Here is an 18,985-nt window from a genome sequence, read left to right as displayed (position 1 = left end):
TGGTGTAGGTGAAATTTTCCCATTGGCAAGATTATGTAGCTACTGGTAATACAAATTCCCTAAAGAGGGGGCCACTGAAGATCTAATCAAATGGGAAGTTGGAACAGTGGTAAAATTTAATCAGAAAATTAAATTTAATTAAGGTTAGTTTGGAAACAATTCAACACATTGGTTAAAGGTATGGGCCGTAGAATTAGGCAGACGTGACTCTGAATCCAGTTATTAATGTTTATATTATAAGTATATATATATAAAATAGTTATTTCACAAATATACTGTCTAACCACAGAGCTGATAAGCCATGCTAATACTAAACAATGGGAAACATACAAAGGAGGATAATTGGATAAAGTAGTCATATTAAAGAAAAATGTGCTAATACATAAAAAGTTTTTGATATTTAGAATATAAAGCTATTGTACACACATTTCACATAGAGATTTAAAAGCTTTATAGATTAGTTTGATAAACTTTAGGTAAAAATTTGAATGTATCAGACCAAAGAGATGTTACAGTGTTACCTGTCTTATTGTGTCGCCTTCCTGATTACTAACTGTAATAATTTTATCTTCGCCACCTAAAGCAAGCAGATTTTCTGCATTCCAACATCCACATGTGATTCTCTTAGAATGTTTTCCTGAAAAAAGAGAGGATTTTTATACAAACACATGGATTTCTCAGAAAAATAATTAAAAAATTTGTAATGTCAATCTGAAAGTTTAGGTAATATACCATTGGAAATTAGACCAGGAATTTAATATACCATCAAATCAGTTAGTGTCTAAGAAATCTTATTTAAAACAGTTTATTTAAAATCAGGTTATCAAGTTGCAACTCAAGATAACAGTATATGACAGTTATAATGTTTTCCAAGTTTTTATGTGGATATGAGCATAGGCCCTAAAATAAAAACATATTCTACTCCTTGACAAGTTTGTTTATTTACCATATCACCAAACCTGTAACGACGATGCCGCAAGAGAAGTAAATCCCAAAGCACTGCAGTTCTTGTTATGATATTCAGCTTCGTGGTGTGGTAGACCCATTCAACATTCACAGCTTGGACTATTCATATATATAGCTAAAGAACATGGTGATTCGTGATAATACAGAGGGACAAATATGAATGCACCTTAGCCAGACTTGTGTTAAGAATTAAATCACTTAGCTAGAGTAATATTAAATAACCATTAATATCAGGACACTTTTTTTATTGAGCTTTCTAGCCAGTGCAAAAATCACATGCTTGACATTGTGGACATTTATTGAAGGTCCTGGAACAGACAAACACTCAAGAGTCCCAAGGTTAATTAAGTATACAGATTCTGGAGGCAGGCTGCCTATATTTGAATAAGAGGCTCATCCCTTACTGCAGAATCTTGGGTAAGTTACTTAACCTTTCTCCATTCCTTAGTCACACCATCCACTAACTGGGTATAATGGTAGGCGCTATCTCATAGGGCTGAGGGTCAAATGAGTTCAAGCACTTGGAAGATTGCCAAGGCATGTACGAAGTGCTACGGATGTGTTAGATATTTTAGCTGTTATTGAGAAGAGACTGAGTTCATTTTATTCTTTGTACCCCTTATGGAATCTACTACAGTACCTATGCAGAAAGCAGGTTGTAAATAAACAGTCACTGAGTAGACCCCGAGGCAGGAGTGGGCCTGGTGTGTTAGAGGACAGTGGGGCTGGAGCAGAGGAAGGAGGAGAGAGTGTGGGAGGAAGTCAGGCAGCTTGCAGAAACCAGGTCATGCAGGGCTTGGCTGGCCACTGTGAGGGCTTGGGCTTTGACTCTGGGTGAGATGGAGAACGACTGGAGAGTTCTGAGCAGAAGGCTCACTCTGGCCTTGAGGTTGAGAATATTCTTTAGCGTGGTGAGAGATGAGGCAGGGAGCCCAGTTATGAGACTGGAGAAATTCAGGGGGAAGATGTTTGAGGCCCACACCATGCTGTGGTAAGAAGAGGCTTAATTCTGGACACATGTGAAGGTAGATTGTACAAGATTTTCTGGCAGATTAGATATGGAGGGTACGAGAAAGGGAAAAATCAAGGATGACGCTAAGGTTTGGCTTGAAGATCTAAAAGGATGAAATATCACCAATGATGAGAGGAAAAGCTGTGTGTCAAAATGGTTTTGGAGATATTAAAATTTGAAGTGTTTATTTGACTTCTCATCAAAGATGCTGAATAAGCAGTTGGATATTTGAGTCTAGCGTCTGGAAGAGATAAATCGGGGAGTTGTCAGTATAATAGATAGTATTTCAAATCCGGAGACCAGAGCACAAAAGTAAAGGGAACATTCAGAAAAGAGACAGAGAGATACAGGATATTTTGCTGATCACCGATGAACGGACTTGGGTGATACACTGGAACTGGATATCCAAAGAGATGGGCATTAGGAAGGGGACAAGGAGTACGTGAAGAGAGGTGGAAAATGCCAAAGACTAACTTCTTTCTATACCAAGAAAAAGAGAAGAAAATTTCTTCTTTCTCCTCCTTCCCACATACATTGAGACCTTTTTGCTTTGACTGGTCAGAATTCAGGTTAGCCTTAACATCAGTAATGACAGTTACATATTTTGTGTGCTTACAGTGTTCTGGGCACTTAACATGTGTCCAACTCATTTAACTAACTTATAGTTAATATACTAAGGTAACTGAAGTTTGAACCATGCTATTGTGAGACTAGTAATAGCTAATTACACTGTAGTAAATGAAATTCATGTACATGAGAATTATGCAAAGTGAGAACTGCCTGTACCTAGTCTAGTTCAAGAAAATAAATCAGTGCAAGATAAAACAAGGGTAACAGGTATTTAGTTACCGTTACACACTGACAGGTCACGTTACCATGTAGTAGCTGTCTAAAATGGAGTGGATTGGTATTAGGGAAGTAAGTTATTTAACAGGGAAAAAAGCAGAGTCACAAATCACAACCAATTCTGAAAGAGACAGCTATATATTTAACCTAAGATATGCAATGAACCTGAATGTTTTCACGCCCATTTTACACAGTTAATAAATAAATCTGAGAGCAGAATCGATATTCATATTAAATACAAAGATCATATAAAATCATGTGTATATGACAAATACCTGACACAAAATAATTATGCTTTGATGAAGTATTTTCTTATAAATTAAAAAAAAAAGGATTTTGTTTATTTATTTTCACAGAGAAGGAAAGGGAGGGGGGAAGAGAGGGGAAAAAAACATTGATGCGTGAGAGAAACATTAACCGGTTGCCTCTTGCACGCCCCCACCTGGAGGACCTGGCCCACAACTCAGACACGTGCCCTGACCAGGAATTGAACTGGCATCCTTTCGGTTTGCAGGATGACACCCAACCCTCTAAGCCATACCAGTCAGGGCCCTGGAAAATTATTTTCTTAACTTCAAGTGTCAAAATAACTGGTAAGACGTACCTGCAGATGAAATGGGATACAGAAAATGCCTAACTGAATTCAAATCAACTAATTTATATGGTGAAAGTAGATTTTTTGTAACTCAAAATTTTTTTGTTTAATTTTAAAATGGATCAATAACATTGCTGCTTAGCTACAGCACTAAAAATATTAATATTACAGATATACATATATGTGAAGGTAATTTAAACTGATTAAGTGTCCTTAACTGAAAGGGACTTTCTCAAGTAGCCTGTGGGCAGTGTTTTCTCCAGAGTTTAATTCTTTCATTAGTAGTCATATAAATTACCTTGACCATATAAATGAGTTGATTTGAATTTTTCTGGCTATTTGGATGTAATTTAGCCCCCTAGTTTCACCATTCACCAGCATGATTTTACAATAATTGAAAAGAATCGATACTGTTTTCTTTTATGTATTCAGAGGACAGATGTTAAGTGACCAGAAGTTGAGAGAACCAGAGTCTGAAGAGCCAAGAAGACCAAACAAGGAACAAAGGAACGCCCTCTGGTTATATAACCTGAGGCAAGTATAACAGTCCACACCTAAGTCAAACTGGTGTTTGGAGAGAATGAGGGGTCAGAATTAGGAATCTGGTTATATTCTGTCCAAGCAATCACCAGATGTTTTAATCCATTTACCATGTGTTGATATACATACGAGCTATTCCATGTCTAGAGGCACAGACAAGGTGAGAAAGGGACAGGTGGAAGCCATGTCATTAATGCACTGGTGTCCAAAGACACAGGCTGACCTTGACCTTAGAGCAACTATTCTATGTAGCCTGGGAAATTCTTCGTAGGCAGTGAAAAAGGATCTTCTAGTCGAGCTATATGTGAGCCTTGACCAGGGGAGTCTTAATGCTACAAAATTTCCCTTGCAATATCCGGAAAACCACAGGCAGTCAAATTTACAGTTATGTAAAGCATCGCAAATATTTAGCAGTGTTTCCAACTATAACCTACCAATAATGGGAATCTTTCGAGATGTCTGGCGATTATAAATAAGCAAATTTCCTCTAGCAGTTCCAACAGCCAGGAAACTTCCAACTTTTGACCAAAGAAGAAAAGACAATTGATCCCTGTAACATTAAGATATAAATTACTAAACAAGTCACAATCGTACACTCTAAATAGCCCTTTTAAAAAGTACTTCATGAATAATTTTAATATCTATTTAGAAACTTAGAACAAAGACTAAGTACTAAAAGACTTAGTACTAAAAGACTCAGTCAGTTAGACTTAAAATAAAAATGTATAATGAATACAGACTTCAATTCAGCCATAATGTAACCCCAAGTTTCATGAGATGACATGATGAGATGGTTATTAACTTGTCTGCTATTGACAGTTGTAACTCTGGATCAAATGGGATCAGGCACGTTCAGTGTGGTTTGGTCTTAGACGGCAGTTGTCACTCTAAATGTGGTAAAAATCTTAATGGATAATGATACCCTGTGCTTTAAAAAAAGCAACAACATGATACATTAAATTGGAAAAATGATTGAGAATTCATGAAGGACATATTTTTTCCCCAGCTCTGTCACTATTACCAGTAGCTCAAAATGAAGTCAAAAGCAATTTGCCTACCACCGGTTATGTGCATTCTAGGACTCACAGAATATAATTCCTTACTAAAGGGAATCAGGGCTCCTGATTCTATATATTGAGGAATGAAATCACAATGGATCTAGAAAAGTGGTTCTGAAAATGCAATCCTGGACCAGCTGCATCACCTGGGAATTTGAGAAATGCCTGTTCTCAGAACCCACCCCAGTCCTACTGAATGAGAAACTGGTGGCACCCAACTATCTGAATTTAAAAAAATTCTCACCTGAAGATATGCTTATTAATTTTTTAGACAGAGAGGAAGCGGAGAGGAGAGAGAGAGAAACATCCGTATGAGAGAGAAACATCAACTGGTTGCCTCCCATACGCACCATGACTGGTGACCAAACCCACAACCTTCTTGATGTATGGGATGACGTTCCAGTCAACTGAGCCACCTCGCCGGTGCCCAACTATCTGCATTTTAATCAGCTTTCCAGGTGATCTGGATGCAGCTAAACTCTGAGAACCACTGACAGATCATGTTGCTATTTTCAGAAAGCAACACTGCTTTCAAGTATGTTGAGGGCAGTAGTGAAAGGACAAAAGCATAAGCTTAACGGGGCTTCATCTGGCTAACTAAGGGGAATTTGAGTATTAAAAAGTACATATATAATTCAACCAAGTTGAGTTTGGGAAAGCCCATGAAACCATGATGATACTTTGAAGACGAAAATTCACTGACAGTATATGAGAAGTTAGTTGTAGTAAATGGGTGAATATAATAAAATGTTTAGTTTAAAATTTGTTATAAGTAAGGAAATATTATACACCAAGATGCTAGGTTTCTTCTACTAAGTACATATTTTATAAAAGATAAACATGGGCCCTGGCCGGGTAGCTCAATTGGTTGGGGCATCGTCCCACTACATCAAGGTTGTAAGTTTGATCCCTGGTCAGGGCACATACAAGAATCAACCAATGAATGCATAAGTAAATGGAACAACAAATCAATGTTTCTCTTTCTCTCTCCTTTCCTCTCGCTTTAAAATCAATCAATAAAACTTTTTTTAAAAAAGATAAATATGCATTTTTCTCAATCTGTTGAGGTAGGTGTGGCAGCCATGAGAATATGCCTCTCAGATCTCTGACTATAGAAAGTGAACTGACCAGGGCCCCAGCTGGTAGGCACTGGAATTCATCACCTCGGTGTGCTCGGGCCACGCCTTCCAACGGGCTGCTCCCAGTGACTCAGCACGGCAGGGATACTGCTCAGGCCCATTCCTGGGAGACGGGATTTCTCTGAAGGGTCACTTTGGCTTAAAATCTCTCCACAGGCCTAGTCGAACTTTCTCAGAACTAGGCCGCAGTCTTAAGAAGTCTCTACCTGACCCTTTTTCCTTCTTTCATTCCTCCCCATGGGTCCAAACGTGCCTTGTGATCTGATGGCTGTTCTGACCGCTTCCTTCCCCATCTATGTTCCCTCACAGGCATTTCCTGTAACAAATCTCACCCAATTTAAACCGGTTTTGAAGTCTGCCTCTCAGAAAGCATGAATAAAAAGAATTGTGAGTGGTTAAATAGTACCAGAGAAAAAAGGAACTGTATGACAAGATCAATGTCTCATCAGCAATGGGGGTCACATAGAACAAGAGCAGTGTAACGTCAGTCTGTCTAATAGTTTCTCATTACTAACAGTCACACCGCAACCAACTAGAAAGAGTGAAATAATGTATTCCAAAGGGGTGAAGTAACCAAATGTCCTCAAAATTGCTAACAGAACAGACTCCATTTCTTCTCTTAGGAGATAAGGCCTCTAGAAGGCCCTGTAAACTACAGTAAGAGACCAAGGAAGGCATACATGTTTCCAATAATGCCAACAAATCAGGTCAATGTATATGTATAACAATGTATAATAGTCACATCTATTTCTGGCCAACCAAACTTAGAGAATACTATTCGAGGGAAATGCACCTGACTACAAAAGAAGGAAAAAAAACAACAGAGGTGTAATCTATGTTAACGACACAGACTTAAAAAAGCCTTGCTGATAGGAAAACTGAAGATTGATTAGAAAAAAAGGGCTGAGTGGGAAGATTGGTGCTCAGGTCAAAATGGCCCTGGGAGAAGCAGCCATGTCCCGTGATCCACCCAGAATCACCTGGTTCATGAACCAGGTGTTGTATTTCGAGTTTTCTCTGGGAAGACCGCTGTAACCCAGGTACGTAATAGCTTTAAGCCTAGGTGGAATCAGGGTAAGGACCACCATAATCCTAAGAAGGTATAAAAATTCATCTCATAAAAATGAAGAAATAAATTCAATCCATTGATTACCATAATAATTTAAGATAGTTAAGTGGCATTTTAGTAAGTTTTGTAATAATTATATTTGAGGACGTTTTGTGTACTATTTATCTTGTTTGAAGTGCTCGAAAGAATCAATCCTGATTGTATTTGTAAATAGAACACAAGTTATTTAAGGGAAATTTAATTAAGTTTGCAAAATATCTTTAAGAAAAACTGATGTTCAAAATTGTATGTATTAACTATCTTAATGTAACAGATTGACCATTAAATAAAAAACAAATAATGAGAATACCTTTGTAAATACAAAAGTCCTTTAGATATTAAATATTAATATCGATAGTAAAACACCTTTAATTTTACCCTAATGGTAATCACAATAAACTCTACCTTTCATTCAGTTCTTAATTTTAATGCCTGGCTACGACATGAACTCAGACATCACAACAACCCTAAAACGATGTGAGGAGATGGATCCGGGGTAAGACAGACAGCAGGAGGCAGGGGGCTATACCAGTTGGAAAAATACCTGGGATCAATTACACTTTATTTTTTCTGGGTGAGGATGTGTCCTCACTGATGCTGAATTTGGTTAAAGAACTAGTACTTGATATTTATAAACAGTCTGTTGAATGGAAGCATAAAGAGTACATAAACGCTTTCTGAAAAGGGACATATATCCAATGTGTAAAAGGACAGAGTAAGAAATGAAGGTTCTTGGGCCTTACACTGGGCAGACAGCATCACCTGTGGGTGCGTGCCTTGTGTACCACTTTGGGGTGTCAAGGGGAACAGTGCGAAGGTTACATCTGGCCCTGTTCTGCATGGCCACCTTGCTTCCTCTGGGTGGTTACTCCTTGGAAAATAAACTGGGAACATCCAGGGGTGTCCAACCTTTTGGTGTCCCTGGGCCACACTGGAAGAAGAGCTGTCTTGGGCCACACTTTAAATACATTGAAACACATAATCACAAAAGCATCTCATAATGTTTTAAGTAAATTTACGATCTTGTGTCAGGCCGCACTCACAGCCATCCTGGGACGCGTGCGGCCTGTGGGCCGCAGGTGGGACACCCCATTGGTATGCGTGTGATCTCTTCCCTGTGGGCCACGTGATGCCAGGAGGCAGATATGACTTTTCTACCCACCTAACATAGACGAATAAATTGAAACTTAAGAGAGAGGTTAAGAAACTTGTCCAAGGTCAAAACTGTAAAATTTAAGGTGTAAATTCTGACAAGTTTTTCTTTTCCAGTGGGAAAATGGAGATGGTTTCTATCTTAGCAGAGATCTTTAATTGATTCTGTCTGCAGAGATCTATAATTTATTCTGTCTGCCCGATTTTTTTCCACTTGCGAATCGCCCAACGTCACCGCAGTCCCCCCTTGGGGGAACTATCAATCCCACGGCCCTGCCTCCTCCAGTCAGAGACCTTGTGAGGAGCTGAGGGGACGCTGGTGAGGTAATGGCAGCAGGCTCTTTTCTCTGGCATAACTTGCTGTGAAGAATGATGTAAGCCAATAGCTGCCAGGAGCCATGGAGGGTGTCTGACTTAGAATGAACAAAACACAGAGAGAGAAAATGCCAAGAGATAGAGTCTTCATTGCACCATCAGAACCCAAGGCCCCGCCATGCCTGGAGCCAATCCCATCTCCAGATTTTCCCAAATATGTTTGGTCTCATCTTTGGATATTTCAGTCTGTTTCATGAAAAGCAACTTGTTAAGAAGCTATATATATATATATATATATATATATATATATATATATATATATTTTACAGTTGTAACAATTATATTCTAATTAATGGACAAAATGAAGGATTATACATATATAACAAGAAAAGATGAACTTTTCCTTTTACAAGAAAATAACTCATCAATGAGTCTTTATAATGAAAGTACTAAGGATTATTAGCATCAAACCTACAAATAATCGTATTTCCAAGTGAATATTTAAAAAATAAAAACTATTCTTACCTTATGCCACTGTCTAACTGGCTGGTTTTATTTGTGTTGGCATCCCACAGATAAATGCAATTGGACTTCTCAGCAATCACTGCTAGGGTATCTCCATCTTTGTCCCAATCCATAGCAACACAGTTACTTTTTAAAAAGAGAAGAAAACTTCACTATACATTTTTTAAAGCAGAGGAAAGAAATTAAAATACCTATTTGTGATTTTTGTCTATAATAAGACTATTTAAGCTATTTTGAACAGGTCATAAAATTTCTAGAGTGAGAAATATAACTCACTACTCACTGCTTAGATAATACTAACTTAAAATTTTTGTTCAGAAGATGGAAAAATTTTAATTCTATTTTAAATATCATTTTCATATGCTGTATTAAGCATAATTATACTTAATAAGTTAGTAGATTTCCTTGGATACTCTGAAGGACCTGGCCTTTTGGTAAAACCCACTCATCAAACACCTCTACAAATGAATCCCATCTCAAGAGTTCATTTGATCAAGTTTTGAAAGGTGACTTCAGTCTTATAGAGAGAAAAAGAAGGAACTGATAAGTAATGAAGTCATATTTAGATAAATTATATATAAAAGTGTTCAAGGCTGGGCAGATGTAGTAGTGCAAACAATGGAAAGACTGAATTGGGAAGAGATGAGTTAAGAAATGTTATTTTCATTTTATATCTTACAGGAATGAGAGGACTGAGTCAATTGAGATGACAAAATAGGTTTAAATAAGGAATGCTCTGTTTAACATGTTTCTTACTGTTCAAAATTATCCCAAAATGTTTATTATAATTTTAAAAATTCCTTGAGGACGAACCTTTCTACTCTGATGCATTTTTTACTTTGACACTTTGTTCTTTGATAGATTTCCATTTAAGACAGCTGGGAATTACTTCAGTTAATCTTCAAACTGTTAAAATATGTTTTGAGATCTAAATTATCTACAATAGTCTCAGAGACTTGGAAAATACAAAAGAGGGAAACTTTCAAATTGTTCTTTAAAATCATCTGCCAATTAAAGACAATATATAATGGCATTTTATTTATCTAGAAATCCTTTGTCAGTCAAACTCAACTATAATGAACACAGCAAAAGAATTCAGAAGTAAAAAAAAAATAAGGCCATTGTGTAACCAAAATAGGTGTCACAGAGTTTATGTAATAAAGAGCACACAATTTACCCAAAAGTTTTTTCTAAGTGCCTCCTTAATTTATTTTAGACATAATGATAACTATCTTGACATCTGTTTCCCAGAATATAGAAACCAGAGGCAACAATTGAGAGCAATGGCGGCATCAGGTGGGTGGAGGCAGAGCAGGAATCGGAAAGGCTGGCAGAGATTTGCAAAGAGGGTGGCAATCAACTACAGAAAGATGTGAAGTTTAAAAGTATGGCAGCATAAGAACATTTAGGTAAGAGCGTCTTAACAACCACTGAGACTATCAGTAAAAATGACTCATATAGGTAATGATTACACTGAATCATTAAAAATGCTTAAGTTATACTTAGTGTAATTTAGAATGATCTCCTGAATATAGAGAAAGTCATCCTTTAAGAAGTATATGAAAGTAACTATTATTCATAAATTCATTAGACAAGAGATAGTACAATCATATAGGCTTATTTTGTCTGCCTATACACATCTAAGGCATATTTATAATTAAATAAGAATTCTTTCATATGAACTCATTTATAATCTTGCCTTTAAGCTTTCCAGTGAATGTGTAAGTATTTCTAAATTCTAACTCATATGCATTTATCTACACATTTCATTAAGTACTTACAGTATAAAAAAAAGAAATACCTTTGCAAATCAAAAAAGCAAAAGAGATGTTATATATATAATAAAATTCTATTTTATTATTGTTTTAAGACAATACTTTTTTATCTTTTAGGCAACAAAGGTTGAAAAAGTTTTTGATCTATCTCTGTACTTACCCAGATAAGTTAATTTCACTTCTTTTTTGACCATGGCGATCAAAGATTTTCACAATATGGTCAGCTCTAAAAGCAGTTAGAACACAAAAATATGATTCGACTTTTTTTTCTTTATTTCTCTATGTATATTAAAAAAAAATTTAGTTGCCATACAAATGCTTTCAGTGTCCTCTTATCATAGTTTCATAATTTGTATCTAAAAAGTTATTTCTAGGGACAAGTTTCCATGAACTCTATTGTTAATGGAGATGACGATATTACTTTTCCCACTGTACAGCCATTTCACAACAACTTCTACTGAATAGACGATGTGGTTATGTGCGCATATAATGATTTGGAGTCAGGGTGATTTACAAAAAACATTTATTGCTTTCTTACCCTGTTACTGCAAGGTAGTTTCCTGATGTTTTTTGCCAGGTAAACCGAATTGGTGTGCCAAGCCAAGTCTTTTCTAGCAGCGAGAAGACACGCTAAAAAAAATTATACATATATATATTTGATATATATATATCAAACATGTAATTAGGGGTTAGGAAGAAAGGTGTCAAAATATGATCAAGAAAACAGTAGGATTCAGGATGGTGAAGGCTTATGTTAGAGCTTATCCAAAAGAAGTCAACAGTGTGACAAACAAAACAATTAATCAATCAACAAAACAAAAAAATCACAATCTGATTGGTAAAGTATGGACCTTAGTATATCGAGGAGAGTTTATTTTAATACATTTTTACTTTTGAAAGTTTTTGAATATTAATTTTATAAAAATGTAGATGTTGCATGTTTTATAGATGTTTAAGATTAAAATAATTTAAACTTGAATTTATCTAAGTATCAGTGGCATGAATTTTGGGGAATTAAATTGAACAAAACTGCTATTCAAGATATCTTAACTATGAGAGAAATACAAAATGGATATAATTAGTTTGAAATTATTTTCTTCTTTTATCCATCAGTTATATTTACTTCATCATTAAGTATGTTTAATTTGGCTATTGGACCATATATCAGTCAAAAATCATTCTTTTCACTTAGACAATCCAGAACTGCGGTTATGGAAGCCACAAACCACATGTGGACTTAAAAGTTTACTGAGGGCTTGAAATGTGGGTAGACCAAATTTAAATGTGCTGCAAATATAAAATATTGGATTTCAAAGACTATGAAAAAGAGAATGCAAACCATCTTATTGATAACTTTTGTATTCATTACATGTACATGTTGAAATGATAATATTTTGGATTTACTGAATATATTATTAAAATTTTGTTTTTTAAAAAAAATATTTCACTGTGGCTATTAAAATATTTTATTTATATTGGCTCACATGTTTATATCAAACAGGGCTGATCTAGAACACCTGGGAATATAGAACATAAATGAAAAAAATTTGGGTTTTAATATTAGGTTAAATTACAGATTAAACAATGATGCCCATATCTAGGCATATGAAGTTTATATATTACTGCAGGAGGCTTAAATGTCTCAGTGGCAATTCTTCCAGGCTCAAAATTAACCACTAATCAATAGGTACTTCACATGTTAAAGAGATGAAATCCCCCATTTTGAAAACAGAAGGGTGTTACAGTCACAGGCATATCCAATTTTGTAGAGCATGAAGACACCCTTAAAGAAAAAAGAATATAAAAGCATCTTACTTCTGCAGTTTTGTGACTACATTGCCCTGGAATTCCTTCATGCAAATGACGGATCCTTAAACTTAAAGTTCATTAGCTTCATGGTAGACTTCCATGGAATCTTGACATATTATTTTTCTTCAAAGGAGCCATATAGATGCTCCACATACAGTGCAGTGGAAATGGTGCTAACTTCACAACCATAAAAATCAAGACTTACTGGTAAATTTTGCTTTTTACTTTAGCTGTAGGGCTTAAAGTAAGTCGCTTAAATTGCCTCAAGCACAGATTTCTCAACTTTGATGAAACAGAAATAGTATCTCCTCACTTCAGATGCTTCATTAATCGTGAAGAGCTTTAGATATGTGAGTTGTGATTGTCGGGCTGTCAATTCTAATTTACTCACTAATAGCCACGAGGAAGCATGAGAGCGTATAAAAGATTGTTTAAATTTAGCTTTCCATTTCTTTGCCGGATCAGGGCATGGGGGTATTGCTGTGGGAACACGGGAAGGCGAAGGAGCTGTAGCCAGTGATCCAGTGGGGTTCACCAGAAGCCCACGCCTGGAAACCGTGTGTCCAAAAGAATGACGCTAATGAGCGTCTAAACCTGTGTGGAGATTTCTCCGTGAATACTGTACACTGGCCACCAAATGATCTATAAATAGGGCCAATCACAGGCAATACAACTAGAGATTATTCCTTCGGAAGCTCTTCACTCTGTTTAAGGCACTGGTCAGTTGCGCGGCTTGCTAGGGGTTTCGCTGTTAGAAATGTGGCATCTCCTGACACCCGAACGAGTCAATTTTACCGCAACCCTGCAAACGCAGTCACACGACCCGTTCCTGCCGCGGAGCGAAGTTCGGGGTCTCTTAAGACCCAGTCTTCTCATTTCCGGCCTTGACAGGGTTCCCTCTCAACGCACCACTTCAACTCCGCTTTCTTTCCTATTTTCTTTCCTTTCCCTTCGCTCTTTCAACTGCGCCCCCATTCTCTGGCCCCCTGGTTACCCCCTTCCCCAGTCCACGCACTCGGAAGTCAGGGAGGGGAGGATCACACACCCCTATCCTCAAAACGACGTTTGGCGGGCTGAAGGACAGGCCAGCGGTCCGGTCCTCCCGGGGTTTGTAAGTTACTTACCTTCATCTCCAGGATAGAGCGGACGCGCGATCCAGCAAATGCGCAGGCGCACCTAGTCTCCTCCAAGAAGGCTACCGCGTTCCCGTCACCCTGGAGACCACAGCGCAGTGGCCAATCGGGTAACACCAGATGAAGGGCGGTGCTCCGAGGAGAAGGGAGGGGGAGGTGTGGACTGGGATCACGTGACTCCAGGAAGCCAGTCAGGAGTTTCTGTGCGCCGGGAGGCCTTGCGGTGTCTCGGCATCTTGGTTGGGCAGTGACCAGTTAAGATCCAGAGACTGGCCAAGGGAAAGAGGGCTCTGTGAGCCCTGCGTAAATTTCGGCCTTCGGGTAATATGAAGCCCCTGGTGGCTCGTGGGCGCCGAGAAAGGCGCTGAATGCTGGATAGGAGGCGGAACTGGCTCATGGGGCAAATAGTCTTACACAGTTCCTGCAAAGAGGGCTTAGATGAGCCCAGGTGTCAACTCTCTTTTTTTTCCATCCAGGTTTCTGGGCTAGAAAGGATGAGATGTAAGAGGTAGTTTATTCCCAGGTCTTAACAGGCCAACTAAAAGGGCCAGCTTAAGTCGGCAGGAAGAGTGACCTCTTAAGTTTGAGTGGCATAGAATAACGGATTTAAAAAATGCATGCTCAAAATAACAGACAGAAAAAAGGCACGTACACTTAATTCAACACACATTCGTGATAACAAACTAGCAATGGAAAGTAACCTCTTCAAAGTGAGGAAGATCAACTACAAAAAAAACAAAACCCCATATAGCTAGCATCATACTTAGTGGTGAAAGGCTGAATACCTTCCCCTAAGCTTGGGGGAAAAATTTTCCTGATCTATGAATGTGATGTATCTCTACATTTACTTTCTTTTTAAATTTCTTTAACCAAATTTTGTATATTCAGTATACAAATCTTTTCCTTATTTATTCTTATGTATTGTTTTATTTTTGAAGCCATTACATATGGATTTTTTTTTAAATTTCACTTTTGGTTTGTTTATTTCTAGTGTAGAGAAAGGGGATTGATTTTTGTACATTTATCTTTTGTTCTGCAAACTTTGCTCAACTCATTGATTTGTAATAATAGTTTTTAGTGGATTCATTGGAATTTTCCATATTTAATTTTCCTACATCTGCCAATAGAACTAGTAGTATTCCTCTCCAGTCTGGATGGTCTTTATTTCCTTTTTTTAGCTACGGTGGACATTAGTTGTAAGCGGTTACTTGAATGGCTACTTAAATAAGGTCAGAAGGGAAGAGCAGGTAGATGGAGTGTACGGAGGCTGGCCTGCAGGTCGCATCCCTGACCGTTAGGACCATCTGGAGCTTCCCCATATTATTTTAAAGTCATGTACAGATAGGAGACCCAACTGTCATCCTTAATTTGAATACAACAGTAGAGTAGCTTCCTCTGCGCATAGGTGATGCTGCTTGTCAGCCTCCTCACTTCCTGCACATCTCTGGCTTTTCCGTTTCTATACTCATGCTGATCAACCTTGTCCTAAATTCCTTACCCACCCCTCAAACACACACACACACATGCGCGCGCGCGCGGAAGCGCACTCCCCGCCCACCCCGCCCGCCCCCGATAAATGAACAAGGAAACCTCACGAATTCTTTTCACTGTTTCAGAATCTGTAGTACCATACACCTGCATTCCAATAACTCGGAGATGACTTACCTCAAAGACCAAGTTTATCTCGTATTTATGTTCAACCAATAATTAGCAAGAGCCTATTACTGTGAAGATACAACTGAGAATAAAATGTTAGGTGCTTCAGGGGATACAAAAATATACCCCAGTATGTGCCCTTAAGGAACTAACATTGTCCGTCTTTATGATTTATTATCATATAAGATTTTAGTCTTCCTACTGTTTTGCTCAATGTCTTACTGATCAGAAAGTTTCTGAGTAAATGAAGTCTCAATTGGATTAATTCACTCCCCTAGTCCTTTTCTGCAGTTTTGCTTCTGAGTTTCTGATACAGCATCATACAAATAAGTAGGTCAGCTTTTGCCAGACTTACTGTCTAGCATTTTCTTCCTCTGAGGCTCTCACAGCACAGCTATTCTTGTTATTGATGCAGAGACAGCTCTTGGAATGACAGCTTCTCTCCGACATCCTTGCTCCTGCCACCGCTAAGCAAGGACCTCTTTCCTTCCACAAAATTCACTCCATTTGTTTCTTTGGAACGGCTCCGTTTGTCATGTAGATTCATGAAGACGCATAACTTCTTTTGCTTATTTTATTACAGTTACCACAATTTTGTCTCCTTTTGTCCCCCCCACCCAGCCCGCCCCCCCATCCCCCTGTCAATCCCCGCACCGTGGCTATGCGTATATGTTCTTTTGAAGATGCATAACTTTAAAGAAATAAAAACTGAAAGCAACAAATGATCAAACAAGATGGACAAGCAAACAAAAACTCATACACAGACAGCACCAGGGTGATTACCAAAGGGAAGGGAGCTGGAGGGTAGTGAAGGGCAAAGGGCATCAAATATGTGGTGACAGAAGATTCGACTTTAGGGGGTGGGCACACCATGCAATATGCAGATGATGCCTCATAGAAGTGAACACTTGGAACCTATATAATTTTATTAACCAATGTCACCCCAATAAATTTAATCTAAAAACAAAATACTGAATACACAAAAAATTGATTCTCCTTAACTTCAAGTAGAATGTTTTTACTATCTTAAAAAATAACAATAGATTTCTTATGAGTAGGCTTCACTCAGAAAAAGATGAACAATCTGACCAGTTTTGGAACACAGTGTTGTCCCGGTAACTTTACTACGTTGAGCATGCCACCACTTAACGACACAACCAAATAGTCATTGAGCTATCGTTGGCCTTCCCAACTTACAGTATTTTTAAGGCACAAATATTATACAAGTAATATTCTCTCTAACATAAAACTCTTTTAGTATACTTCAATGAAATATAATTGTTTATTATCCACAAAGACATGTCGTCACCTTCAGCCTGGGCAAACACCGAGGGCACTGAATATTGTTCCTAAGCTCCCCTGGCTTCACTTTCTAGATGTACCTCATTAGCCCAAAGGAAATAACTACCCAGGGCTGGTGAAAATAGGGTGGCCATCATGGCTAATCCCGTGGTATCAATCAATACTTCATATCTTTAAGAGAATCACAAGGTGGCAGAGTTGCTTGAGCCAAGTAGATAAAAAAATAGATATAATACTTTCTTAGGCTTTTCAAGTAAGGGTCTCTGATGGGGGAGTTGGTGCCTTCTTAGAGAGAGAAAATATTTGAGATCTGGAAAGACGAAATGCCAAAAGTGGACTTTAATATTTTATTGCATTTGAATTTTTTTTACTCTAGTTAAAAACTCAAATAGAATGAAAATATTCCATGTGAATGAATAGTCTAGTCACAGTAAAATTATCATTTTACTGAATATGTGTTCCTGAGTAAGAGTTGAGATATTGCCAACAATTCCAAACATTATAGTTTATTAAAAAAATCTATTTTGACTTTCAACAAACATTTATGGAATAGCTATTATGTATCAGACATTGGGAAAGAGCTCCCAACCACCTTCCACTTCTGTTTTTCATTGTTTATCACTCTCTCTTTAGACTAGAATTAAGATATAAAGAGCCCTTTTGTCAGATTTTAAAATTCATTTACTTGCAAGTTACATTTAAAAAAATTGTATTTGAGATGGCTGTAAGTTTTAATACTAGTGATATATATATAAAAAATGCTTATTGTTATGACATTTAAATAACAATTCATAATTTACCTAAATAAAGCTTTTTATTGTTGTAAAATATACATAAAACTTAGCATAAGCGACATTTAGTACCGTCACCATGTTGTGTAACCATCACAACTAATTAGTTCCAGAATATCTTCCTCACCTGGAAACTCCTTACTTACTAAGTGGTCACTCCTCACTGCCTCTTCCTCCCAGTTGTACAGCACCACTTGTTGGAGACTAATCTTTTTCTGTTAAATAGTCTTGCCATCCTTGTTGAAAATCAATTTATCATAGTGCATTTATGGATTTTCTATGTTATGCTATTATGCCATTTTATGTTTATCCTTAACATCAGCACCACACTGTTTTGATTACTGTAGCTTTGTAACAAATTTTGAAATCGGAAAATGTGACTCTTCCAACTTTGCACTTTTTCAAGATTGTTTTGGCTCTTTTGGGTCCCTCCAATTCCATATGAATTTTAGGATCAGCTTTTCTAATTTCTGCAAAAAAAAAGGGCCATTAGGTTTTTGATAGGGATTTCACTGAATCTGTAGATCAGCTTGGGGAGTATTTCCATCCTAACATTATTAACTCATGAACATGGGGTGTCTTTACATTTATTTAGGTCTTCTTTAATTTTTTTCAGCAATTTTTAGTTCTTTTCAGTGTACAAGACTTGAACCTCCTTGGTTAAATCTATTTCTAAGTATTTTGTTCTTTTTGATGCTATTATAAATAAAATTGCTTTCTTAATTTTTTTTTCAAATTTTTTTCGCCAGTGTATAGAAATCAACTGCCATTTGTGTATTGATGTTTCTATTGTAACACTAATGAACTTATTAATTCTAATAGTTTTTTGGGGGGTTTTTTAATATACAGGATCATATCAGCTGCCAATATAGTTTTACTTATTTCTAATTGGGATTTCCTTTATTTTTCTTGTGTAATAGCTCTTGTTAGACTTTCTGGTAAAATGTTGCTTAACAGTGATGTAAGTATTTTCTGATCTTAGAGGAAAAGCTTTCAATCTTTTATTATTTAGTATGTTGTTGGCTGTGGGTTTTTCATGAATGCCTTTTGACAGATTGAGAAAATTCTATTTTCTTCCTAGTTTGCTGAGTGTTTTTACTGTGAAAGGGTGTAAGGATTTGTCAAATGCATTTTCTTACCTTTTGAAATGTTATTTTTCTCTTTATTCTATTTTTAATAACAAAGAGCTTTAGTTTCATGTTGTTGTTCTAGAATCTAGCTGTTGCTCTCTTCATTCTATTAATGTGGTATATTGCACTGATT

General features: G+C 37.2%; 1 protein-coding gene across 1 annotated transcript in view; it reads right to left on the bottom strand.

Annotated features, from left to right (window-relative positions):
* Positions 1-14,000, bottom strand: part of WDR19 (WD repeat domain 19) — a 69,921-nt gene extending 55,921 nt beyond the window's left edge. The window contains exons 1-6 of the mRNA XM_054582054.1: positions 13,965-14,000; positions 11,570-11,661; positions 11,192-11,257; positions 9,257-9,382; positions 4,394-4,509; positions 522-637 (exon numbers count right to left, since the gene is read on the bottom strand). Of these exons, the coding sequence (XP_054438029.1) occupies positions 522-637; positions 4,394-4,509; positions 9,257-9,382; positions 11,192-11,257; positions 11,570-11,661; positions 13,965-13,970 (522 nt within the window). The 5' untranslated portion in view covers positions 13,971-14,000. The remainder of the gene's footprint in view (positions 1-521; positions 638-4,393; positions 4,510-9,256; positions 9,383-11,191; positions 11,258-11,569; positions 11,662-13,964) is intronic.
* Between the last annotated feature and the right edge of the window lie 4,985 nt (positions 14,001-18,985).

This window comes from Pteronotus mesoamericanus, unplaced genomic scaffold (assembly GCF_021234165.1).
Source record: "Pteronotus mesoamericanus isolate MK-2021 breed Mesoamerican mustached bat unplaced genomic scaffold, CSHL_Meso_final contig_68, whole genome shotgun sequence".
Classification (NCBI taxonomy): Eukaryota; Metazoa; Chordata; class Mammalia; order Chiroptera; family Mormoopidae; genus Pteronotus; species Pteronotus mesoamericanus.
The sequence above is the reverse complement of the archived record's forward strand: the minus strand, read 5'-3'. Positions and strand labels throughout refer to the sequence as shown.